Source organism: Tiliqua scincoides, chromosome 2, assembly GCF_035046505.1.
Source record: "Tiliqua scincoides isolate rTilSci1 chromosome 2, rTilSci1.hap2, whole genome shotgun sequence".
Taxonomy (NCBI): Eukaryota; Metazoa; Chordata; class Lepidosauria; order Squamata; family Scincidae; genus Tiliqua; species Tiliqua scincoides.
In genome coordinates this window covers 116,744,932-116,771,224 of record NC_089822.1, presented here as the reverse complement: position 1 = coordinate 116,771,224, position 26,293 = coordinate 116,744,932, and the positions used below count along the sequence as shown (strand labels likewise).

The 26,293-nt window shown below is 44.9% G+C and overlaps 1 protein-coding gene across 10 annotated transcripts in view; it reads left to right on the top strand.

Moving 5' to 3' along the window:
• The window catches only part of HUWE1 (HECT, UBA and WWE domain containing E3 ubiquitin protein ligase 1), a 119,139-nt gene that overhangs the window by 61,136 nt on the left and 31,710 nt on the right, over positions 1-26,293 (top strand). For 9 of the 10 annotated variants that reach the window (XM_066614323.1, XM_066614324.1, XM_066614331.1 and 6 more), the window contains 24 exons: positions 3,214-3,271; positions 4,037-4,213; positions 6,629-6,874; positions 6,986-7,119; positions 7,818-7,918; positions 8,502-8,696; positions 9,030-9,246; positions 9,419-9,541; positions 10,212-10,446; positions 10,855-11,085; positions 11,200-11,322; positions 11,635-11,730; positions 12,316-12,585; positions 13,987-14,139; positions 17,018-17,145; positions 17,537-17,618; positions 18,867-19,043; positions 19,149-19,308; positions 19,400-19,758; positions 19,992-20,187; positions 20,475-20,642; positions 22,118-22,263; positions 24,669-24,735; positions 26,077-26,291. In XM_066614323.1, coding sequence (XP_066470420.1) covers positions 3,214-3,271; positions 4,037-4,213; positions 6,629-6,874; positions 6,986-7,119; positions 7,818-7,918; positions 8,502-8,696; positions 9,030-9,246; positions 9,419-9,541; positions 10,212-10,446; positions 10,855-11,085; positions 11,200-11,322; positions 11,635-11,730; positions 12,316-12,585; positions 13,987-14,139; positions 17,018-17,145; positions 17,537-17,618; positions 18,867-19,043; positions 19,149-19,308; positions 19,400-19,758; positions 19,992-20,187; positions 20,475-20,642; positions 22,118-22,263; positions 24,669-24,735; positions 26,077-26,291 — 4,057 coding nt within the window. The remainder of the gene's footprint in view (positions 1-3,213; positions 3,272-4,036; positions 4,214-6,628; positions 6,875-6,985; positions 7,120-7,817; positions 7,919-8,501; positions 8,697-9,029; positions 9,247-9,418; positions 9,542-10,211; positions 10,447-10,854; positions 11,086-11,199; positions 11,323-11,634; positions 11,731-12,315; positions 12,586-13,986; positions 14,140-17,017; positions 17,146-17,536; positions 17,619-18,866; positions 19,044-19,148; positions 19,309-19,399; positions 19,759-19,991; positions 20,188-20,474; positions 20,643-22,117; positions 22,264-24,668; positions 24,736-26,076; positions 26,292-26,293) is intronic. The other variant, XM_066614328.1, reaches the window with a different exon arrangement.

Below are 26,293 nucleotides of genomic sequence, written 5' to 3'. Positions count from 1 at the left end.
GAGGAGCCATTAAAGATTTGCATACTACTTGGACTAACAACTACAATGAACCTAATGCTGTCAAACACAAACAAATTAAGACACTGCCAAATTAAAAGATAACAACTTGAACCAACAGAATTTTGGCCTAATAGGTCATCGAGTACAACCCCCTGCCTTAGGCAGGAAATCCTCTTAGAGCATCTCCAACAGGTGCTTGTCGAGCCTCTGCTTGAATATCTCCAGGGAGGGAAAGTCCATCACCTCTCTCAGCAATCTGTTCCACTGCCAAAGCGCCCTGACCGTCAAGAATTTTTCCTAATCAAAATCTCCTCTCTTGCAGTTTGTACCCATTGGTTCTAGTTCTACTTTCAGAGACAGTTGAGAATAAATTATTCCCTTTTCCCATATGACACCCCTTTAGGTATTTGAAGAGAGCCATCATATCCTCTCTCAGCCTTCTCTTCTCCAGGCTGAACATGCCAAGTTCCCTCAACCTTTCCTCTTAGGGCTTGTCCTCCAGCCCCCTTATCATCCTCGTTGCGCTCCTCTGAACCTGCTTCAGTTTGGCTGCATCTTTCTTAAAGTGGTTGCCCAGAATTGGACACAATACTCCACGTTTTTAATGTACTTATCTAGTCTTTTGTATGCTGTTTTTCCATTCTGTAAGAGTCACTCCTTAAAGGAGCTCACATTTGGTTAAAAACACAATTCACATAGTGCAACTTTTTTGACAATCCGGTGCTGGATTTTGTTTTATAGATTATACGTGCTGAAAGTGTTCACAGATTCAGACTAGCCAGTTCCTTTTATGGAATTTGGGAATTGGATTTTACCAATTCTAATTGGCCTTGCCAAAGGTGAAAAATGCTACCTCAGACCCCCTTTGGCCTTGGTCTGATGGACAGATGTGGGCAATATTCAGCAGGATAACAGTGTTCCTTCTGGCCTGTTATGACAGAACCCAGGTGTCAACCAAACTGGCACTGCCAATCCACATCACAGGTTAAGTAGTTCCTATGGACATGCAGGTTACTGGAGATTATAATAGCAAGCTGTACTAGCTGAATAAGGGGAACCACTTCCATGTTATACACACAAACACCTGGACTTTCTAGTGGGATGAAGAGATCTTGTACACCACAATTATACAAATGTTACAAATCCAAAGCCTTTTACTGGGGCACTTTCTAATTCTTCTCCCTGAGGTTTTTTTTGGGATGGAACAAACCATGCTGCCAAATTCTAAGTTCCACGGTCACCCATCAGAAAGGTGCTATTAGCTGATCCTCCCTTTCTTCTCTAGTCAGTTTTCCACTCACACATGTGGCCTGTGGACCTGATTTGCAAATAACTGAATTCATGGATATGGGATCTGCAGATATGGACAGCCTCCTTTATTAACTTGGGCTTTTCTTAAAAGTTGTAGAGCCTCCAGAAGGGTGGTGGTGATGCTTCCGGGCAAAACCCATGTTTACCAGAATTCTAGTCTGCAGATACATCTGATTTTACAGATAAGTGCCACTGAATGCAGTGAAACATGCTTTGCCTGCTTAGTATCAGGCTACTAGCCTCTTTTTGCTCTCCCCACTGTACATGTAGATTGAGTGGGGGAAACGACCTTTGCTGCTGTAATGTGTTTCTGGAGACCAGCATCCATAATTTCATGTGCTATTTTGTAGATGTGTCCTAGATTGAGGCAGATCTGTAACTGAGTTTTTATAATATAGGTCTCTCTTTAGCTTGCAGTTAGAATGCTAGTAGTAGGCTGAGACTTTGGCAGAGCTGGTTTTGCTGAAGATCCTTGTCAGCCAGGACCAATTTCATTGATAGATTCAGCAGGGAATGCCTTGGTTCTGAGATAAGAAGTTGCTCCTTGGGTTGGCATAGGGTAGGCTTGCATGTGGGACAGAGGGTTGCTTTAAATGAGCATTTTTGGCATAGCTTTACTTGTTCCCTGGCACCCTAATCTCAGCTGCACCGATGTCCTTGCTCAGTTGCTCTCTTGGCTCAATGTTCTCTTGGCAAGCTTTGCCCCAGCTTCTGAATGCTTACCAGCTGTTTCCTTGTAAACTTTGTAGTTTCCTGTCTGGGGTTTCTTAACCCCACCGACTCCTAACTTTATGGTACTTTTGTGTGCTTGCAGTGTGGTGCTGTGGAGGACGTATCAGAGGAAAGGTTGCTGTTCTGTGTTTTGGAGCCAGCTGGCCCTGAGATGGCATGGTGTTTTGGGGAGGGGAGCTCAGTTTGGTAAATAGGAAAGGTTGCACTGGCAGACAGTTTTCTGACTTAAGAAAACTGTTGCTGCCTTGAGAATTTGAGAAAATTCTTTTGAATTAAGCTTTTGCTATCTTCGTGTTGCCTTCATATACTTTAGATCTGTGTGCATACAGATTCAAAACAGTTAAATTTCCTCCATGCTCTAGGCCATATTTCTTCTGGCCAAAACTTATAGGGCCGGATTTTCTTTTGGGTTGCTTGCTGCTATGTGGCATGTGCCTGGTGGAACTGGAGATATCCCACTATCCTTCATTCGCCCTTCTCCCGCCGGAGCACTTTGCTTGGGCCCTCGTTGCCTGCATCAGAATTTCTTTAGCCTATTACTTTCTCGATCAGACTGCACTGAGCATGCTCTTGACATCATTCCTGATTCTTCCCCTCCACAACTCCATTTTGCTGCAGAACTCCATGGCGTCTGGCAGTTGACCAGTCATGACCCCTTCCACGTTTCCATCTTTTAATCCAATTCAAGGGCTATTAGCCAAGATGGGCAGCATGGCCTCTTTCCTTCTTCGTGTGTCTTCTTGATGCTGGCAAAGATCTTTATCACCACAATGCATTCTGGAATTCTTTAGGCATGGTTTTGCTGCAGTTCTGGTTCAGGGCTTCCCTCTGAATTTCTTTTTTTTTTTGTTGCTGCATGAGGGAAGATGAATGGTGGTTGTCTGACTCTTTACTACTTTGAAAAACCTCAACAGAAGGTGGCTTATATAAAATCTAATACACTCAAGTTGGATGTTGCGTGTCCCATTCAGACAAAGAACAGTGAGGGAAGATTGTAGTAGTTTCGTTTTGCAGTTGACTATAAAAATGCTGTTTGGGAACTAGATGTCATAAGCGACAGTTGACTGCAAGTGGCTTTCTGATTGTATCCCTTCCACCTTTGTGAGTGTGTCCAGTGATCAGTGGTTCAGCATTCTGATCGATTGAGGTAATGGGCATTTTTCTTTCTAGTGTTGTCGGGACAGAAGAAAGGATACCCATCCCACTCATGGACTACATCCTCAATGTGGTAAGTTTTCTAATGGTGGGTGGAAGTAGTAAAATAGTGCTGGGAAGCAGACCTTGGAGGATTCAGTTCAAAAATTATTGCTGTCATTGTTCCCATCTTCCAAAATTGTATTACTTCTATGAGTTGGACATAATATTGCTTCTATGATTTGGACAACTCAAATAGCTTGAGGTTTGCCATTCAGAATGTGCTTCCAGGAGCCATTTTGGTATTGGCTGTGCTCTTGGCTACCAACAACAACTTTTTAAAGCAAGGATGTACCGATATTCCAGAAATTTAATTAATAGAATATAACACTCAAACACCTGCTAACTTGTCAGTTAAAAAAAAAATTGAACAGATATTGCAGTCTTCATTGTGTTAGTTCTGTGGTGAGGTGGGAGGCAGTATCCTAAAACAGAACTTGGAATGTAAGTTTTGACACTGCCTTGGGTGCCCTTAGGGGAGAAAGGCGGAATATAAATAAATAAATGTGATGTGATGTAATGTCAATTCTACTTTGACAAGTTCTTTTTTTGGTCTTGGTTCCATATCTGCATACAAAATTATAAGGATATTAGAATATTGCCAAGAAAAATTTGATTTACCAACTGTACTTTCTCTGTTGAAAGGTGGTTTGGAGGAGAGTGATTCTAGATTTTTTTCTACTATTAAGTTGACACTGCTTTTATGCTTTTCTGTGCCGTTTGATCTGTATTACCTCTTGGTGCTGCTTGCCAGTCTTTTTGAATCAGAATAAATTTCCTTTCTTTCCTTCTCTCCTAGATGAAATTTGTGGAGTCAATCCTCAGCAACAACACAACAGATGATCACTGTCAGGAGTTTGTGAATCAAAAGGGCCTATTGCCCCTGGTCACCATTTTGGGCCTGCCCAATCTACCTATAGACTTCCCCACCTCAGCAGCCTGTCAAGCTGTAGCTGGCGTCTGCAAATCCATATTGGTAAGGAGGAGAATACAACATTTCCCTTTCCAGAAAGTAACTTTCACTGCCACTAAGTTGGAAGTACATACAAGCTTCTGAAAATCCTACTTCTGCCCCCACTCTCAGAATGCACCAGCTTGAAGTTTCAGCTATAACTGTACCAGTATAATTGGCAATTTAAAAAAGGGGCTCAGAAACCCATTCATGGGTGTACTGCTCTATGAGAACTGTAGTTTTGGCAAGGCTTTTGTTGAATCTTTTCTCAGCAGAGTCTTGCAGTTGTTCACATAATTTTCCTGTGCAATACCATAAAAGGACCAGTGCATCAAGATTCAGTCATATGGATGAAACTGCAGCAGTCTGACTTTTGGGAAACTGAAATTTGAAAAGCAAAAAAAGGAGTAAAGTGTATCTTGTACAGAGTTCATGTCAGGAAGATTGTATCATAGCAGGGTTGCATATGATGCAGTTTTGCGTGAGTACAGACAACCCACAGAGTATTGACTTTTAGTCTTACTCATCTGGCAGAGAAAAAGCAACTTACTAGCTCTTATGGTTGCAGAGAGCTTTCTGAAGGTATGTGGGCACTGTTGATTGAAACCTTGGAGGTTTGATTTTATAGAATAAGAGTTCATGGAAACAGAGCTTCAGTGCTCTTTATATACTTTGCTGCTTCCTATGATCCTCAGAAGCCAAATAAATTAAATGCAACAAAATACAAAGTTATACAAAATTGCTTGATATGCATAATCTCTACCAGTTGCACAGATAGCTTTTGAGATCGTAGAAATTGTGCAGAACTCTTACTTTCTTCTTTAGTACTGACCATAAGCTTTGGTGATGAGAGCTTTAGTTGTTGGACTATGCAAATTTTGGAAGAATTTGTTTTAGCAAGTTAATTTTAAATTTAGAGTTCTCAAATGGAGGCCCTTGGAATTGCTTCCTTGTGGTGGCAACTCCATGTCTTGTTGTGTGTGCCTAGTATTTGTAAGCTGACTATTGTGAATTTCCTTACTTCCATGATATGTCTTTGGTGGGCCTTAATTTGAAATACCTAATGCAGAACTCTGAACCTCTTCAGGGAATTTTCATTTTCTACATTAGGTAGAGAGTTTCCACCTATTTGGAACAAGAGCCCCTAAAGTTAAGGACTTAAAGCCAGTGGTTCCAAACTTGCCAGGGCTGTAGTACTCATCACACTCACAAGGATGCCCTGTGGCCTTCATGGCTTGCTGGCGACATAGCACAGGATCTCTTGAGAATAGCATGGTGAACTAGGAAGAGGCCGTGTGGCACAGCATGCTGCTCTTGCGAGTGTGCACGGTGCTCTAGAGCACCATGGCGCACACTTTAGGTAGCTATGGTGAGATATCAATTTTTCTCTTAGGAGTTCATGGCATTGTTGCATTTGTATGGACGTTTCTGGCAGTACTAACTGTTTTAAGAAATAAGTTTCAGGACAGAGTAATGCCCCTGCTTGTTACCTTCATGGTCCTTCTGCCAGTTCTAGTACTCTTGGAGCAGATCCTTTAGCAACTGAATAAATACATCATTGCAAATCATAACAAAACTGACAAATCTGCTACTACAGTTTTAGCAGCAGCATTAAAACGTAATGCTCAAAGCAGTGCAATAAATATGGAACAAACAGGCGTGCCCCTGTATCCGTGGGGGTTTCATTTCAGAATCAGTCCTGAATGGATCAGTAGTTTTCTTTTTTAACCTCAATTAGGATGCACATGAGCACAGTTCACTTCTCTTCAGGAAGTCTAGCTTTACTTTGACAATTACAGAAGTGTTTAAATGGAACAGGAGGTTCACATGTTTAGTGTCCTTGATTTGTTACACCTGTGATTGTGTGTAAATTTGATCAGTGCATATGAATTAGGTGGGTGGAAGGACTTGGAAGATAATGTATGAAGGGATGCCAGATAAACCACGTGACCAGACTATTGATTGTTCTTGGGTAGAGAGATCTCAACATAATAGCGTTTGTAAGTAACTGGAAAAGGAATTCAGTGATGGTGGCTTTTTGAGTGGGGGGGGGGGAAGTGTTTTATGATAAAATGCAGTTCTTTAGTAACAACACTGTAGGTGGGGGGGAATGGATGGAATGTTTCCTATAGTACTCCAGTGGCTCCGTGGATTAGTAGCTATGCAGCAGTACCAGCCTGGCTAGTGTGAAATATCATTAGCTTCAATATCTGCTGCTAATTTCTTGCCCTCAAAGCTACTTGGCTTAATCTTACAGTCAGTACTCTAACTTTTCTCAGAGAGGGCTTTGGATACATTGCTATTAGGTGCTTGCCAATTACTTATTTACGTCTTATGAGCCAAAAATGCCGAATCATTGTTTGTGTCATGAGTGTTTTTTGAGGTGGAGATCTCCACCTACTGTGTTCAGTTTAATGGATCGTGTTGTCTGTATTCTAGACACTGTCTCATGAGCCCAAAGTTCTACAGGAAGGGCTTCTTCAACTGGACTCCATCCTGTCTTCCCTGGAGCCCCTGCACCGGCCCATTGAGGCACCTGGTGGCTCAGTTCTGCTGCGTGAGTTGGCATGTGCTGGCAATGTGGCTGATGCCACCCTTTCAGCCCAGGCTACACCCTTGCTCCATGCCCTGACTGCTGCCCATGCTTACATCATGATGTTTGTACATACCTGCCGAGTGGGACAGGTAAGAACTGCTCCCCTGCTCTGTTTAGACCTAACAGACCTGGCTGCTGCTTTTTCATCACCAGAGTTTAGCTCAGCCATTCAACACCATGCAATCTCTCTTCTTTTACAGAGTGAAATCAGAGCTATCTCTGTAAACCAGTGGGGATCGCAATTGGGCCTGAGTGTTCTGAGTAAGCTGAGCCAGCTGTATTGTTCCTTAGTATGGGAAAGCACTGTGCTGCTGTCACTGTGCACACCAAATAGGTATGACCTGGGCTGGAGATGGTTGATGGTTTACCTGCTATGCTTGAAATGGGCAACAGCTAGGGTGGTTTACCTGCAAATAGTTATTTGGAATTGCAACCTTTTGGGGATAAAGAATCTGAAACTAGTTTCTTGTGGACTGCTCAAATATGTAATATTTTGCTAGGTCCCTGCTGGTTAAAAGGGGTGGGCATCAAGGATGAGTACGTAAGTGTTTGTGAAGGAATGCCGTAAAGTGGAAGCCCCTGTTTATCTCATCCAATACGTATAAAACCCCATGGAACTTTCTGTCCCCAATACATAATATCTTGGAGCCAAATACTTGGGAAAGAATTAATTTGTAGGTAAAGTGAACTCTGACCCAGCAAATGGACTTAGCCAGGAACTGGGGAGCAAACCTGACAGTTTTAGTTATTTTCAATTATCCTGCTCTTCCTATAGTCCAAAAACTGTATGGACCCCAATAAATTGGAGGCAGGAAAGGGAACAGGAAGAGGCTAGATGGAAATAAGGGCAGGGCTTGATCCTAGTTCTTGGGCCAGTCAGATTCCTTGCCACTGATTGGGAAGAATGTCTGTCCAGGATCCTTGGTCTCTCTGCTTTGTTATGGAAGGTTTGAATAGTTATTTGTTCCCTTGCTCCATCTTCATCTATGTTTCTTTTTGATGAGTGTTTTATTTATCTTTCTGCACTTGCAGTTTGCCTTCTGGTTGTGAATTTGGTCAGGCTGATATGCAGAAACTGGTCCCGAAGGAAGACAAAGCAGCACCCAGTGCCACTCAGGGAGCCAAAAAAGCAGGTATGGCTGGCAGGCAGTTGGGTTGCATCTTCCAGTTGCATTCTTACGAAGGCTGTACAAGTTACTGTAGCATCACTGATTCATGGTCCTTGTGCAAGGCAACATGAATGTGGTTGAAATGGGCAGAGGGCTCTGATGCTGCAGAGACCCTATGTTCTGGGTGTCTAGTATAACGGCTGGGGGGCTTATCAGGCCCTTTGACCATTGTCATGGTCGTTGGGTGGTCTTTCGATAGTCAAAGACCACCTTTGGATAGTAGGATGGTCTTTGGATAGGTAAAAGTTTTGACATCGCTAACACTGGTGTTCTTTTCATTCTCTAGTTCATTTCAGTCCCTGCTTCTTTTGGCTCTGAAATTCTTCACTTAAAATTTTGTAAACTCACTCGCTTGTGGGATATTTTTAAGTTGCCTAGCTTCTGGAAGGATCTCTATTTCAAAGTGATGGTTCTATCCAGAATGTTTTCCATTTTCCTGTTTGAATTTATGGAATATGAATTCTTTCCTGAGTACGATTGTGGGAAATAGGCAGGCTTGACCTGAAACTAACAATCTGACTAGTAATTTTAACAACTATTCTTACAGATGGTGAACCAGAACCAGTGGCAGCTGGGAGCATGGAGGCCTCTACCCAGGGTCTGCTAGAAGGAATTGGTTTAGATGGTGACACTCTGGCACCAATGGAAACAGATGAACCCAGTTCCTCTGATCCCAAAGGAAAGTCCAAGATCACCCCAGCCATGGCAGCCAGGATCAAACAGATCAAGCCCCTCCTGTCAGGTGAGAGCTGGAAAATACTGAGGGTGGTTAGGAAGAAGGGAGTAGAGATGAAGTGGATTATAACAGCTGGGAGTTGGAGGATTGGGATGCTAGTTCTGTCCTTGCCTGAGCAGCTTCATCTTTCCTGTGCTATTTTGCAACTTGCCTCCTAACTGGCCTACTGGGAGAAGGCACCAGAACACGACTCTTTCTTTGGCATAGCTATGATACCTCTGTGTCTTAGAGTGCTTTGTGCAAGGTTGGGGGGGGGGAAGAGGTTTTCTGATTATTAGAAGAATAGGAAGAGTTGCTGAAGATGAGAAGACAGCTACTCATTGTTTTTGTGCATTTCAGCCTCCTCTAGGTTAGGTCGTGCCTTGGCTGAACTGTTTGGCTTGCTGGTGAAACTGTGTGTGGGTTCCCCAGTACGACAACGCCGGAGCCATCATGCTGCCAGCACCACGACAGCTCCTACACCTGCTGCTCGCTCAACTGCCTCGGCACTGACCAAATTGCTCACAAAAGGGCTTTCTTGGCAACCTCCACCCTATACTCCTACACCCCGCTTCCGGTGAGTCCTTTATGTTTCTTTTCGCTATGTTATCTGTTGGAAATTTACCTTAGGTATCCAGAACAAGAAACCTTTTGCTATTTGAAAGATGTCAGGAATCCAAAAATGCAGTGCTGGATCATCTTGGTGATGGAATGGAAGAGCCTGGCTAACTAAACTCATTTTCTTCTAGGCTCACTTTTTTCATCTGCTCTGTGGGTTTCACCTCGCCAATGCTGTTTGATGAGAGGAAGTACCCGTACCATCTTATGCTGCAGAAATTCTTGTGTTCTGGAGGCCACAATGCTCTGTTTGAGTAAGCATTTATCTTCTTGTATACTCAGTATCTAACCTTGGATACTAAGAATATTAGTTGGACTTGAGGCTTCAGGGCAAAGGGCATATGATATATTGTAGCTTAAAGGGTATAAAGAGTTAAAACTTCCAGAGCCTATTCTTGGTACTTTTGTTAAGCAATGTCAGTCCCTTATTGCAATGGTTCCTAAACTGTGTGCCTTGGCAAACTTGCAGGGGCATCGCAGAATATCCTTGGTGGCCTCTTCTTCCAGCTCTCTTGGGTGCTGCCATCTTGGATCACATGAGGGTTGCACAATCCAAGATGGCAGTGCCCAGGAGAGCTGGGAAGAAGAGGCTACCTTGAAGGAAGAATGCTTTGACCATTGCAAGTTTGGGAACTGCTGTCTTATTGTATTGCCAAGGACTACTTAAGTTTGTGTGGTTGAAGGAGCTAATACAAGGATTCCTTGGAAATCATTCAGGTTAGTGGTGAGACAATAGGGCAAGTACCCACTATTGCAGTAGAATTACTGTAAGAAACATCCAGGACCACCTCTATTAACCAAGTATTTAGAAGCCTAAACACTGGGGGGGGGGTTAATAATAATAATAACAACAACTTTATTTTTACCCCGCCTTTCTCCCCGAAGGGACTCAAAGGGTACTGTGCTTCATTCCTTTTCCTCTAGGACTTTCAACTGGGCCCTCTCCATGGGTGGCAAAGTTCCTGTTGCTGAGGGGTTAGAGCATCCAGACTTACCTGATGGCACAGGAGAATTTCTGGATGCCTGGCTCATGCTGGTGGAGAAAATGGTGAATCCTACTACAGTGCTGGAGTCTCCCCACTCTTTGCCTGCCAAGCTGCCAGGTGGGCAGAACTACCTGCAGTTCAGTGCCCTGCGCTTCCTTGTGGTTACACAGAAGGTGAGCAGCCAGGTGGTCTAAATTCTTTATCTACACTTGAGGACTATATAATATCAAAATATGTAGGTCTGTAGACAAAGTAGAATAATTATCAGACCAAATAAGAATTTCAGTTAATGGTGCTGATCTATTTTAATTCTTACATCCTGTATTAAAATGCTGTGTAACTGCTAAAGTAATACTTTTTAATGTCTGATCAGCAGGGCTTTTACACACAATCTAGGCCAGTACAGAATTTGCAACTGGGTGTAGAGTGCATCATTCTGAGAAAATCTATCCTTTTTTAGAAAGCAAACTTCTAATATGTTTCTAGACAATGCGCACTGTTCTCCTATCCTTCCTAATTGCCCCCACAGGAGTGAAATTAAATAGTACTGATCTTCCTTACATATCACCTTTGCTTTGCAGGCAGCTTTCACTTGCATTAAAAACCTATGGAACCGCAAGCCTCTTAAGGTATATGGAGGACGAATGGCAGAGTCCATGCTGGCCATCCTGTGCCACATCCTGCGTGGGGAGCCAGTCATCCGCGAGCGCCTTGGCAAGGAGAAAGAAGGAGCTCGCAGTGAGGAAGAGTCAGGGCAAGAGGAGAGTGGTGCTCGAAGGGAGCCCCAAGTGAACCAGCAGCAGCTGCAGCAGGTAGGAATTGGCTTATTTCAGTGCTCCAAAAAAAGCTATACTCTGGGATGGGATGGACACCTAAGAACCTTCACAGTTTACATAGTTTAATATTTGTATCCATCCCTTTTGCAGCTGATGGACATGGGCTTTACTCGGGAGCATGCCATGGAAGCTCTGCTCAACACCAGTACCATGGAACAAGCTACTGAGTACCTGCTAACCCATCCTCCACCACTTATGGGTGGGGTTGTGAGGGTAAGGCCTTTTAGCAGCTAAGTCATTTTGTGTTGGTTAAATTCTAGGCATATTCCTGGGCCCCTCTCCCCTGCTTTTGGAAGCTGCTTCTGGAGGAAATATTGTGTTACAAATTTCAGCCAACTAATGTTGTTGTTTGTGATGCATTCAGCTTCTAAGATCTCCTAGAAACATGCTCTATTTCCCCTTGATTCTTGTGTAATTCCAGTAAGCTATGTGAGACCAAACCATTTAACTCCCCTTGGGCTAGAGTTAGGGCAGGCTGGGTTCTGTTGGTCAATTACTCTCATATGTATTCTGGTTGTGTGGCAGGATCTGAGCATGTCTGAAGAAGACCAGATGATGAGGGCCATTGCTATGTCATTAGGGCAAGACATCCCTATGGACCAAAGGGCTGAATCACCAGAGGTAAAGCAGCATAAGAACATAAAAACATAAGAAGAGCCCTGCTGGATCAGGCCAAAGGCCCATCTGGTCCAGCTTCCTGTATCTCACAGTGGCCCATCAAATGCCCCAGGAAGCACACAAGTCAACAGACAATTTGCGTCCCAGTGCCCTCCCCTGCACCTGGCAATCAGAGGCAGCCTGCCTCTAAAACCTAGAGCTTGCACATACCTACTATGACTTCTAACCCACAACGAACTTTTCCTCCAGAAATTTGTCCAATTTCCTCTTAAAGGCATCAAGGCAAGATGCCATCACTACTTCTTGTGGCAAAGAGTTCCACAAACTAATTACACACTGGGCAAAGAAATATTTTCTTCTGTCTGTCCTCCCAACACTCCACTAAAATGCTTCTGGAAAGAAGTCCTGCACCCTTGGAGTAAGGGCTGCCACGTTCCAGAAAGAACTCATGTTCATATCACAATGGAGCTTATAATTCCAGAGCTGCAAACAGCAAGGAACAGTGGCTTATCTTTAAAGAAGATAGGTAGATTGGTCTTGGGTAGTGTGGAAACCATCTTGCATATTCAGTTTTGTTTTTTCCTCTAGGAAGCTGCTTGTCGAAAGGAGGAAGAAGAGCGCAAGGCCCGAGAAAAGCAGGAGGAAGAAGAAGCTAAGTGCCTGGAGAAATTTCAGGATGCAGAACCCTTGGAGCAAGAAGAGCTGCACAGCTTTACTGATACTATGCTTCCTGGCTGCTTCCACCTACTGGATGAGCTGCCTGACACAGTGTACCGTGTTTGTGACCTCATCATGACTGCCATCAAACGCAATGGGGCTGACTACAGAGACATGATCCTCAAGCAAGTGGTGAATCAGGTGAGGTTCCCTCCCATGTGGCATCAGTCAAAGCTTATGAAGTGACAATGTTCATCTTGTTTTATGTATAACATTATCTTCAAGGCTGTGCAAATGTAGCTGACTGGATCAGGGATTCCTAATCGGGGGTATCCAAACCTCCTAGGGGTATGGGAACCAAATGATGAGGCATTAGGACTCTGAACAATTTAAAGACAAATTGTTGTTAAATTTGATTGTCATCATCATTATCAATATGGATCGAGACTTTCTGCTCCTAGCCATTTGTACGTAAAGTGAACCCAAGCAGGTGACACATTTTGAAGTCATGCTGGTACCTAATAAAACCTCTGATGATGATGATTTCAGCAGTCTGGCAAAGGGGGTATGGGGGCATATTGGGCAATTCATTGTGGGGTCTGTAATTGGCAAAAGATTTAAGAACCCCTCCTCTAGTTGGTATGAAGCAGGGAATGTTTTGCTATGGTTGCTTACATTCTGACTTCCTCCGCTTACTAAGAACAGCAGACTACAAAACTTGAGCTGGGATCCTGGGGTGCAAATGACAACTGATTGCAGTAGTGCATGATCTGCATGACACAGCCTTTGAGAGGTGTTAAATAAACAATGCATTTCTCATTTGTGTAAGAAAATTGGGTACATAAGACTCACAACACGCACTCACTCACAACTTTCTGTGCAGTGGGAAGTCACAATGGACCACATAAAGGCAGTAAAATAGACATGTCTGTGTTTGCAGTCATTGAACACTTGCATAGAAGAGTTATTAACAGTATTTATTAACAGTATTTATATACCGCTTTTCAACTAAAAGTTCACAAAGCGGTTTACAGAGAAAAATCAAATAACTAAATGGCTCCCTGTCCCAAAAGGGCTCACAATCTAAAAAGATGCAAATGAATACCAGCAGACAGCCACTAGAACAGACAGTGCTGGGGTGAGGTGGGCCAGTTACTCTCCCCCTGCTAAAAAAAGGAGCACCCACTTGAAAAAGTGCCTCTTACCCAATCAGCAGGGGTTAGTAGAGTTATCTAAGCATGGACTTCTCTTATCCCTCAGGAGCACTTCATATATGATGAAGTCTCTTCGGAAATCCAGAGTGTTGGAACTAGCAGTGCATTCAGTTTTCCTGAAAGTATCTGTGGGTATGACGTAAGGGTGAGATGAGGGTCAGCCAGAGGTCTTCCTGATTTGCTCAGTAACTCCAGAAAAGTTGCTTCTGGTCCTCAGCAGATACTTGAGGGGCTTAGCTTTGTAGATTTTTCAGCAGTGTTAAGAGTGGCACTATTGTCTGTCTCCCTGGAGATTCTGTAAAAGGTCAAGGCCAAGGAGATTAATCATGCTCTATTGATATCATGCCACACTGCTTTTTTTCACTGATAATTTTGCCCTTTTTGGCAGGTGTGGGAAGCTGCTGATGTGCTCATCAAAGCAGCTCTGCCTCTGACAACCAGTGACACCAAGACTGTCTCAGAGTGGATCAGCCAGATGGCTACCTTGCCACAAGCCTCTAATCTGGCCACGCGAATCCTGCTGCTGACTTTGCTCTTTGAGGTGAGACTGAAGAAGTAGAGTGGTTTCTTTTCCCCTTTCCCCAAACATGTTGCTTAAGTAGTAATTGGAAGTGTGGGGTTGGTACAAATGTAGCATTTAAATTGATGGTTTCCATGCTTTGCTGTGTGTTTGCAAATTGTGCAGTTTTTATCTTCTGTTTGTTCTGTTTCATGGGTCTAATAATTATGTGCTACTCTCAAAGCCTATAATGTAGTACATAAAAAGTTATAATTAAGAGGTCAGCTAGGCTCTAGAACTTGCCTAGTCCATAGCAGTTCTGTAGTGGTGCTTCCTCTGTATAGCAGTTATGGCTTGCTCATCTCCAAAAGTCATATACAAGAGTCCTGCTATGCAAGTTTTCCAGGATAGATTGCTCTACACATTTGATTATCAGCTGACATGGAGAAAATCTGTGGGTCGCTTTAAAAATTTAACTAATGTTATCAGTATTACTCTGAACTATGTGCACTCAATATGAAGAACTTTACAATTGTGCTAACAAAAGCATACATCTGCAAGCAGTATAAACTATAAGAATTAAGGCAGATCTTGTGCACCACCCCAGCATAATTCTGTTTTTGGTGGTTGTCATATACAAAGGGGGGGTTTGGGTGCTTACGGTTCTTGGTTTTCAAGCCCTAAAGCCCTCAAGGTCCCTTACCCAGTAGTACTGCCACCACCCTGTACGTTCCAGTGCCTCAGTCCAGGGACACTGAGACTCTCTAGGCTTAAATCTATCCCTTGCAGGCACTGAGCTCTTTCTCCAACTAAAGTTTCAGTCCTCAAGTTACTAGACCTCAGCGGGCACTTGGTAGCTTGCTGAACGGCTAGGCAGGATTCTGAACCTTTGTTCCCAACAGAAAATGAAACAACTTAGTAAAAGGTATTTTAGTTTATTAAGTACATAAGGCAACATACTCTACAATAAGGCAGCAAATGCTAGAGGCATAAACATCTAGGAAACATATCAGCAATAAAATAATAAAGCTAGCTGGCTATCTCTGTTAATCCCTATCTCTCACCTGGGTCAGTTACTCTTGTAGATCTCTTAGCTCCAGGCTACCTATGGGGCCAGGTGCCCATGATGGACAATGGAGCTTACATGCATACAGATCCTCGCACCCAAGACTCTCTGTCCAAGAGGGAACTTCCAACACACACCCCGGGCACTCATTATTATACTTCTTATGCTGATAGTACTGAGCTGACTTCATAATTATTAGACTGTCCAATCAGAACCCTTGAGGAACAGAACCTTCTTGAAGTTGGCCTGGTTGCTAACCCCTCCTAGTTCTTACCCCTCCGATCTGGAGATCCACAGCTGCACTCAGTCACCCTTGATAAGGCGCCTCTCTGTCTGCTAAGGTGCTAAACATTCCAATTGGTTTAATTCTTGTTATCTGTCCTTCCTGGTCAGCAAAGGAGAGACAGCAAATCCTTTTGTTTATTTACCCACATTCCTGCAGCTGGGAACTGCTAGCAACTTCTTAGTTACACTGTCTTAGTTTGGTTCAGGCTTCTCATGCCAACCTAGGCCTAACATGTACTTATTCATGACAGTGGTCCCAAAGCAGACCATAGTACTGTTCACAACCACTTGGAATCCCATTCAGTCACCTGTTGACCTATGAGATTTCGGCAGGCATTGCCTGCTCACTTAAGATAACTTCACAAGTTATCTTAAGTGAAGAATAGAAACATATCAACAATAAAATAATAAAGCTAGCTGGCTATCTCTGTTGATCCCTATCTCTCACCTGGGTCAGCTTCTTTTGTAGATCTTTTAGCTCCAGGCTACCTGTGAGGCCAGATGCCCATGGTGGACAATGGAGCTCACAGCCTGCAGGATGTTGCACCCAAAACCTCTGTCTAAGAAGGGGCCGGACCCACCCTTTGGGCCTCATTATTATACTTCTTATGCTAATAGTACTGAGGTGACTTCATACTTATTTAGACTGTCCAATCAGAAACTTTTGATCACAGAACCTTCTTGGAGTGGGTCTGGTTGCTAGTCCTCTTAGTCCTTACCCCTCCCAACTGGAGATCCACAGCTGCATTTCATCAGCTTGATAAGTCACCTTTCTGACTGCAAAGGTGCTACATTCCAATGGGTTGTGATTCTTGTTGTCTGTCCTTTCTGGTCAGCAGAGGAGAGGCAACAATCTTTGTGTTTGTTTACTCACATTCTTGCAGCTAGGAACTGCTAGCAACTTCTCCATTACTGACTTAGTTTGGTTCAGGCTCTACATGCTATCCAAGGCTGAACATGTACATATTCACGACAAGGGGATGTCTTCTGAGCATCAGTGATGCCTCTGAGATTTCTCATGCTGATCACCTGCAGTATAGGGCTGCATCAAAGGACCCCTGTGTGTTTTACTCCTTTTCTCAGGAGGATTTCACTAATCACTATTGGTAGCAAAATGACTGCTGCTTTGGGCATAGTATGCTGACTGCATCCATCCTAGTGGCTTAACTTTTCAAGGAACACCTGAACACTTCAACCTCTTTCATGACATGCTAATAGATCCAGGACACAGTTTGAGAGCCATACTTCAGTAGACTTGCTATTGCATTTTTAAGCTTTAATAAAACTTGCTAGAGGGAGGCCAAAATTTTTCAGGTTCAATCAAGGTCATACCAGTGGGGGTGATATACGTTCTTAACACTGGGAGAGATATGTGCTCTTCATGGCCCATTGCAGTTGTCATTTCTGCCAGACATCTCTATAGCCTTTGATACTTCTAGTCTGTGAGGAGTTGGGGGCATTGTGTTGCAGTGGTTCTGCTGCTCCAACCTGGGGTAAGGAGGGTGAATCATTTGATTAGTTCCTTTCTGCTAAACATGAACCAACATTTTTGCTTTTGCCTGACTGTAGGAGCTGAAATTGCCGTGTGCTCGTGTGGTGGAGTCTAGCGGCATCCTCAATGTTTTGATCAAGCTGTTGGAAGTGGTGCAGCCCTGCTTGCAGGCTGCCAAGGAACAGAAGGAAGTGCAGACACCGAAGTAAGCAATAAGCTAGATAGAGGTAGAGTTGAAAAGGCTTAGAAGCCAGATTCTACCTAATGCCTCATTAAGACTCTGCTTCAGATCTCAGGTTTGCAAGTACTGCTAATGAGGGGGCACCTGGTTTTGTAACTGTATCTAATGAAATTCATGTGGTTCAATAACACTGGATGCATTTATTGACATGGAGCTTTGATTAGTTAGTCCCCCCTTCTGGAGTCACACCCGAGTTTTATATTCTTCAAGCTAACCAGGCTAGAGACAGTGACGCTACAGGGCTGTTCTTCTCTTTGTAGAACTGCAGTTTCAAAAATGGCAGCCCTATCCTGAGCTAGGCAAGCCTCCCCAATGCATTTTATTGGTCTTGATAATTTTAATCTGCATTCCACAGATGGATTACCCCGGTGCTGTTGCTGATTGACTTCTATGAGAAGACAGCCATCTCCTCGAAAAGGAGGGCCCAAATGAATAAGGTAGGAGCTTAGGAGGGGACAGTGTGTAGGAAGTAGAATTTCTTGCCAAGGTGTCAGTGTCCTGTTGGTTGCAGAATATTTAATTGTGAAATGTCCTTCAAAACAATAGACTTTTGTGTGAAGTATGACTTAAAATATTTTCTTGTGATACCAGTACAAGACATCTTAATGCTAGAGACACAAAATCACAAATGTGGTGTTCCCCTCTGCTACGATCCTCTCCAAAACCAATGGCGCGCGCGCACGCGCACACACACACACACTACAATGTGTTCGTAAGGACATAGTTATCGCATTGCTGTATTTGTTAATAACACGAACAATTATTATAATATTCAAGCTCTCAGTGACTTTCCTGGCCTTCATAATGCCTTTAAAGGCATAAAAACATCACTTCTGGTTTTTTTACCAGAAGTAGTGTTTTTTGACCTAAACTACCATTCTGAGGCCTCCAGCGGACGCAGGTGGAGGGCACTCCAGAGGGGGTGTGAGTGGGGGGGGGGGTCCCCGCATCCATGGATCTGCTGATAAGAGAAACTGTGATATGGGATCTGTGAATATTATTATTATTATTATTAACAGTATTTATATACTGCTTTTCAACTAAAAGTTCACAAAGTGGTTTACAGAGAAAAGTCAAATAACTAAATGGCTCCCTGTCCCAAAAGGGCTCACAATCTGAAAAGATGCAAAAGAATACCACTAGAATACCAATAGTGGCAAAAGACAGCCACTAGAACAGACACTGCTGGGGTGAGGTGGGCCAGTTACTCTCCCCCTGCTAAAAAAAGGAGCACCCACTTGAAAAAGTGCCTCTTACCCAATTAGCAGGGTTTCGAATACAGGGGTCCCCTGTATTATTGTATCAATCAGTTTTATAATCCAGCATTACGTTTAACAGGAGATAATATTTAAAGGACATGTCCATAAAATAGCAAGAGCAGGATTAGTTCGCCCTTAGCTTTAATGATTCTGTCATACTTACAACTAGTTAAAGGCTGGTAACCTGTGCTGGTAAGTGGTGATTCTGTAGCACAGTAGCTATTTAAAAAAGAGAGAGAAAAGTACTAAACTGTTCTGAAGAAAGACTTCATGCTTAAAGGAACATTTCAGACTCTTGTTATGCAGCATAAGCTAATCTCAGTTATACCTTTTTATTTCAAAAATTGTTTTTTAAAAGCTCAAAACTTCATATTTTTGAATAAATTCTGCTTGGTGTTGAGAGGCCAACGTATTCTTTCTCTCCAGTATCTACAGACCAATGGCAACAACTGGCGCTGGTTTGATGATCGCTCAGGCCGCTGGTGTAGCTACAGTGCAAGCAACAATAGCACTATTGACACAGCTTGGAAAGCAGGCGAGACTAGTGTGCGTTTTACTGCTGGCCGTCGCCGCTACACTGTGCAATTCACAACAATGGTGCAGGTATGGATATGTTGTTGGGGATCTCTTCTTGTGTCTGAAAGTTGAGATAGGATAAACACATTGCATATTGTGCTTCTGACCTGTCCTTTTTTCCTGAATGTTCAGGTAAATGAAGAAACTGGAAACAGGCGTCCAGTGATGCTGACATTGCTGAGGGTACCCCGCCTGAACAAGAGTGTTAAAGAGGGCAATGGACAAGAGCTGGAGAGGACCTTGGAAGAAGGGAAGGAAGTGGAAAGCAAACCTAAGGAAGAGAAGGCAAATGGTACAGCATATATAATAGCAAAGCTGGGCTATCTGGAGGGCAACAGTTCAAGACTTTTGTCCTCAGCCATGTTTTATACTTCCTTTATCAGATAACCCTCTGCCTGCTGATAATTTGGCACTAGAGAAGGAAACTCCTTCCGAAGAAGCCAAACCATCAGAGATCCTCATCCAGGGCTTGACGGAGGAGATGGTTACAGTGTTGATCCGGGCCTGTGTCAGCATGTTGGGTGTGCCTGTGGATCCAGACACACTGCATGCCACATTGCGCCTCTGTCTGCGCCTCACCCGCTATCACAAGTATGCCATGATGTTTGCTGAGCTCAAGAGTACACGTGTGATCCTAGGCCTAACCCAGAGCTCAGGCTTCAACGGCTTCACTCCTCTTGTCACCTTGCTCTTCCGGCACATCATTGAGGATCCCTGCACACTGCATCACACCATGGAGAAGGTATGATGCGTGTCATATTGAACTAAGCCATGGAGAAAGATTTAGCCTATATCCTCTTATTTTGAACTGCAAGCCATAGGCAGGACTTGGCTGTGTTCAGCACACTGTATGAAGTGTTGCTCCTTCTCTGAACTGCTTGCCTGAGATCCCTATCAGTTGACAAGTTCAGTAGAATTAACAGCCTTGGTTGTCAGTTTGCTGTCTTACTCTTGCTCCTTCACTTTTTGTCCTAGGTTGTGCGATCAGCAGCCACCAGTGGAGCAGGCAGCACCACTTCAGGTGTGGTATCAGGCAGTTTGGGCTCTCGAGAGATCAACTACATCCTGAGGGTTCTGGGCCCAGCTGCTTGCCGCAACCCTGAGATATTCACTGAAGTGGCCAATGGCTGTATCCGCATTGCCTTGCCTGCTCCCCGTGGTTCTGGTACTGGTAAGTAATCAGAACCCTGCTGCATCTCCTGCAGTGGTCAGGCTAATGCCATTATATGTACACATGTATCAGAATAAGGAGCTCCAAACCAGAGATCAAGGAGAAGAGTGAATCCTGTAATTAAAGACTTCAGAAAGCCTTTTCCTTTAAAAAAAAGGGGGGGGAGGTGGAGGTGCTGGTATAAAACAGCAGTATAATATACCTCCTTACTTATGCCCCACCTCAGGTCCTATTCCCAGTGTTGCTTGCTCTATTTCTTTTTATTCTTTCTCCTTTTGCTCCCCAAGCCTCTGACGATGAATTCGAGAACCTGCGGATCAAGGGCCCAAATGCCGTGCAGCTGGTGAAAACCACACCAGTGAAACCATCACCACTGCCTATCATACCTGACACTATCAAGGAGGTGATCTATGACATGCTGAATGCTCTGGCAGCCTACCATGCCCCTGATGAAGGTACATGGTGTCTTGGGAGAGGGTGGCCGGGAGTGAGATGTACATGGAACCCAAGAGCACCAAGGCACACACCATGTGTCAGATTTATTTTATTTAAGATTTATATCCTGCCTTTCCCATGTCAAAGCAAATGCCCCAGATGGCTTACCATATTAAAATGTACAATATGTAGAATAATAGAGTTATAATAAGACCAATTGTGGGAAGGGAACTATTTAGACCGTAACATTATTACAGAGACACAGACTTTAGAGGACAGACTCAGATGCCAAATGAAACAGGGATTTCATGACCTTGCCAAAAGGCCATGAGGGGGTAGTTCTTAATTTCCTTGGAAGGGAATTCTGTAATTGAGGTATTATTTTAGAGAAGGCTCCTCCTTGTGCCACCATACCTCTAACTTGGGATAAAGGCAGCACATGTAGGAGAGCCCCATCAAAAGACCTAAGAGTGCAGGCTGGAATGTTGCTCAAATAACTTGGACCCAAACCACGAAGGGCTTTAAAGGTCAGTACCAGCACCTTGAATTGGACCTAGAAACGAATGGGCAGCCAGTGCAGTCAATAAGTGGTACAACAGAATCGGACCAGCTAGCTCCAGTAACTGCACTGCACTGCACTGCACTGCAGTGCATTCTGCACTGAGTTCTCCCTGCATTTTTACATTTTGGGTGTCATCTCCTGTCTCATCCACCATCTTCTGGATGGTGATTGGTAATGTGCACTTGGATATTTGTATTGACAAGGTTGAGAAATGTAATTTTATGAATTCATAGGCAGTTTGAGGTTAAATAATCCGTTGTCATTTAGTTCCAGAAACAAGTGCTGTCTGACCCCATGTTGGGCACTCTGTTGTCCAGGTAACACAGATGCCAGCAATTGCCCTTCTCTAACTTCCAGCTGCCAGGGAATAGCAAGACAGAATTTATACCTCCTTATAAGTGATTGTGTGTCACCATAGCTTTTTTGTATAAAACTTGAAATGAATGCTTTATTTTAAACTAAAATACTTTTAAAATGTAACTAAGAACAATTTAGGACAACTACATTGGATTCACTTGCTCAGAAAAAAAGATCATTGATTCCTATTGTGTATGCGCAAATCTTAGCAGAGCAAAAATGTTTTCTAGGCCATTGTCCTACTTTGCAGGCTCTTGACTGTTAGATTAGATGCACTTTATTCTTGGATATTAGTTATTAAGATGTGACTTGAAACTTCCTCCCTTTGGTCGGCTCTAAATGTTGCTCCCCATGCGGTAACAAGTTTAAAGCTAGAACCCAATATTAGCCATATCACCTTTTCCCAGAAATCGTCATAAGTGTGCTCTGGTTTGTGTTTCAATCATAGGATCATGGAAATAGTGTGCTGTTTACTCCGTGTGCATCTTGGAAAAAGAATGCTTCGGCTTTGCAATATATGTAACGATTCACTGTAAGAGACAATACCAATAATTGTTATGATCTTTCTTCTTCCAGCAGACAAGTCAGAGCCCAAACCTAACACTACTAACCAGGAGGTGAGCCAGATCCTGCAAGATATGGGAGATGATGTGTACCAGCAGTACCGCTCTTTGACCCGTCAGGGCAGTGACTTTGACTCTCAGACAGGCTTTGGCATCAATGTGAGTTCTTCCAAGCTGCTTCTGCAACCAGTATCCTGAGTAGTTTCATATGTCTCTGGGCAACATGATAGGGTCTCCTGGCTTCTTTAAAAGAATTCAACTTCATGGAAACTTCTATTAGCCTATAATGTTCAAAGTTATTTTTCTGAGGGCTCCATATGCATTTCCATTGTTATGTTATAAATCTTAGAATACCTCACTTACCTATATTTTTACAGAGCTCTTTTGTCCTGAGCAGCTGCAGTAGTATGGCCTTTGGGCAGATGCTTTTGAGAGATGTTCAGATGTTGAAGGATTTTCTTGTTTCTTATGGCTTGATTGGTGTGTGGGTGTGTACATGCTCCCCCCCCCCCCCCGCCTGCAGCAGTAATTGAGAGCCAGATGGTGTAGTGCAGGGGTGCTCACACTTTTTTGGTTGGAGAGCTACTTTGAAACCCAGCAAGGCCCAGAGATCTACCCTCCAGGGGGGCAACTTGGGGGGTGATGAGAAGTGGGGTGACTCCATGTGTGGGGCCAGGGGGAGGGGTTGGGGAGCCCTCCAGGAGAGCAACTTGGAGGGGTGATGGGAAGTGGGGGACACCAGGTGTGGGGCCAGGGGGAGGGGTTGGGGAGCCCTCCAGGAGAGCAACTTGGGGGGGTGATGGGAAGTGGAGGGACACCAGGTGTGGGGCTAAGGGAGTGGCTGGGGAGCCCCCCAGGGGGCAACTTGGGGGCAGCCCCATACCCTCTTCCCCGCCCACCCTCCCTCCGCCCTGAGGCGCCTGCTCAGCTCACCCTCTGGGAGCAGGAAAAGTTCTCCGAGGGCGCCGCAGGGCTGATCCCAGCCTCGGGAGGAAGGCGGCAACACGAGGCCGCGCAGCCCAGCCGCGCCGCGCTTCCTCCTGGGCTCCCCTTACTTGTCCCCAGGGAGGGGGTCTCGGCGGCACCTCCAGCGGCGCTCGCCCTCCCCCCGGCCGCAGCCTCGCAGCGCCCGGCTCCCAAGGCGGGGACGGCAGCGCCCTTGCAGGGCAGCAGCAGCAACCAGAGCGTCCCTGCCAGCCACGGGCTCCCGCGCCGCCTGCTCGCGCCGTCGCCCCCGGCTGCACCGCCACCTCCTTGCACCCCTTCAAGGGGTCGCCTCCCCTGGCAGCCTCCTGCTCCCCGCCGGGCTTCATGGCAGCTGCTTCTTGGCCGGAGCGCACTCGCCTCTGTGGGCGGGCGGCACGGCTCTCTCTGCGCTGCAACTTTTTCGGAGCTGCTGCTGCTGGAGGCGGAGAAGGGAGCTGTGTCCCCGGGAGGTGGCGTCCCTCCGCTGCGGCTGCGGGCTCCCTGCTGCTCCGCTCCCCAGCCCTGGCAGCGGCTGCACCACGGAGACCTGGACTGATGCTACAAGCCCTGCTTGGCACCGCCTCCCAGGCTGGAGTGACGGCGCTCTCCAACCATCCGGGCCCCGCGCCGAGCTCGCCCGGGCTGATTGATTGAAATCATTGATTGAAATCAATGAAAGGGGCAGGAAAGAGCCCTGGAGCTTCCCGATTGGCCCGCCATGTTGAAAGGGGCGGGAAAGAGCCCCGGAGCTTCCCGATTGGCCCGCCATCGCATCCAGGACACTCGGCGGCGCCGGGCCAATCGGGAAGCTCTGGGGCTCTTTCCCGCCCCTTTCAACATGGTGGATGGGAGGCTCGGCACGCGATCAACTGGATTTTGCTTGGCGATCGACCAGTCGATCGCGATCAACGTCTTGAGCACGCCTGGTGTAGCGGTTCAGGAGTTGGACTCAGGCCTGTAAGATCCAGGTTCAAATCCCCACTTAGCCATGACCCTACCTGGGTCATCATAGGTTAGTCATTATCTCTCAGCCTCACCTACCTTGCAGATTGTTGTGAGGACGAAAGGCAGAAGCAGTGAACCCTTAGCTTGAAGGGTGATATAAAAATGTGAAAAATAAGTGGCAGCGGATGCTATAATCACTTGTCCCATATGGGTTTCTGCAACAATCAACTCCAGTGTTTCACAAGGTTTGTGCTCCATTGTACCGCTTCACATGGTCCACTTGTTCAGTATATCACTGGAAGTAGCTGGTGATGACATCATTACAAGTTACTTCTGGGTTGGGAGGCCAGATGTGATGTGACAAACACCAGTACGAGACTCAGAGCAGACAGAAGGGTTTTTCAAGCATGAATAAGCATGCTTTAGAGCTCTGCCCACCAAGCTAAGCCTCTTACCACTGTTTGTTGTGTTGCGTTCCTGGTCTCGCTGCCAAGCAGCAAGTTCCAGGGGTTCTGTGAGTACCACCAGTCACCACCCCAAGTACCACTGGTGGTACATCTACCACTGGTTGAGAAACACTGATCTACTTTGTGTTTGTTGCATTTTAGGGCATTGGCCCATCTTGTTAATTGCTTTTCATTCTTCCTGTATAGGCTCAGGTCTTTGCAGCTGACAGTGCAGCAGCTGAGACACCACAGTCTGGGACTCCCCAGGGTGATGGTAAGTGCCATCTTCTCCTTCAGTGGAGGAGGGGGACCCTGATGACAGGTTACTCTTCCTGTTTGAGTGACAGACAGAGCCCTGTCAATCAAATACTAAAGCCTGTGGTAAAGCAGGTTTCAAATGATACCCTAGTGTCATAAACAAAAGGGGGTTGGAGACTTAGGGTTCTTGGTTCTTTGAACCTTAAAACCCTCAAGGCCCCTTTCGCGGTAGTATTGCCACCACCCTGTACATGCCAGTGCCTCAGTCCAGGGACACTGAGACCCTCTAAGCTTAATGCTATTCCTTGCAGGCACTGAGCTCTTTCTCCAACTAAAGTCTCAGTCCTCAAGTTACTAGACCTCAGCGGGCACTTGGTAGCTTGCTGAACGGCTAGGCAGGATTCTGAACCTTTGTTCCCAACAGAGAATGAAACAACTTAGTAAAAGATAGTTTAGTTTATTAAGTACATAAGGCAACATACTCTACAATAAGGCAGCAAATGCTAGAGGCATAAACATCTAGGAAACATATCAGCAATAAAATAATAAAGCTAGCTGGCTATCTCTGTTAATCCCTATCTCTCACCTGGGTCAGTTACTCTTGTAGATCTCTTAGCTCCAGGCTACCTATAGGGCCAGGTGCCCATGATGGACAATGGAGCTCATATGCGTGCAGATCGTCGCACCCAAGACTCTCTGTCCAAGAGGGAACTTCCAACACACACCCTGGGCACTCATTATTATACTTCTTATGCTGATAGTACTGAGCTGACTTCATAATTATTAGACTGTCCAATCAGAACTCTTGATGAATATAACCTTTTCGAAGTTGACCTGGTTGCTAACACTCCTAGTTCTTACCCCTCCCAACAGAAGATCCACAGCTGCACTCAATCCCCCTTGCTAAGGAGACTCTCTGTCTGCTGAGGTGCCAAGCACTTCAATTAGTCGTAATTCTTGTTAGCTGTCCTTCCTGGCCATCAAAGGAGATGGCCTTCCTCACATTCCTTCCTCTTTGTTTATTTACCCACATTCCTGCAGCTGGGAACTGCTAGCAACTTCTCAGTTACACTTTCTTAGTTTGCTTCAGGCTTCTTATGCCAACTTAGGCCTAACATGAACTTATTCATGACACCTAGGCACTTAAGTCCTTTGTAGGCTCTGTTTTCCTTATTAGCAGCTGGTCTGCTTGAGTTGTAAAGATGAGGTTCCTCAGTCCTTGCTTAAAGGAGAAACCAAATAGTTGTCTTTGCAGCCCCCATTCCATGTATTATGAACTGATCTCATCTACTCTGAGATTTGGTTTGGTGGAATGGCAGTTCTTCTCCTGGTTAATATTTTTTGTTATGTCTAATAGCCTCCACTCCTGAAGAATCAAGAGAGAATAAGAAGGATAAGGAAGGTGACAAGACAGCAGAAGAGAACAAGCAGAAAGCCAAAGGAAGCAAGCCACTCATGCCCACCTCCACTATCTTGAGGCTGCTGGCAGAGCTTGTGCGCTCATATGTGGGCATTGCTACCTTAATTGCAAACTACAACTATACTGTGGGCCAGTCTGAGCTAATAAAGGAGGT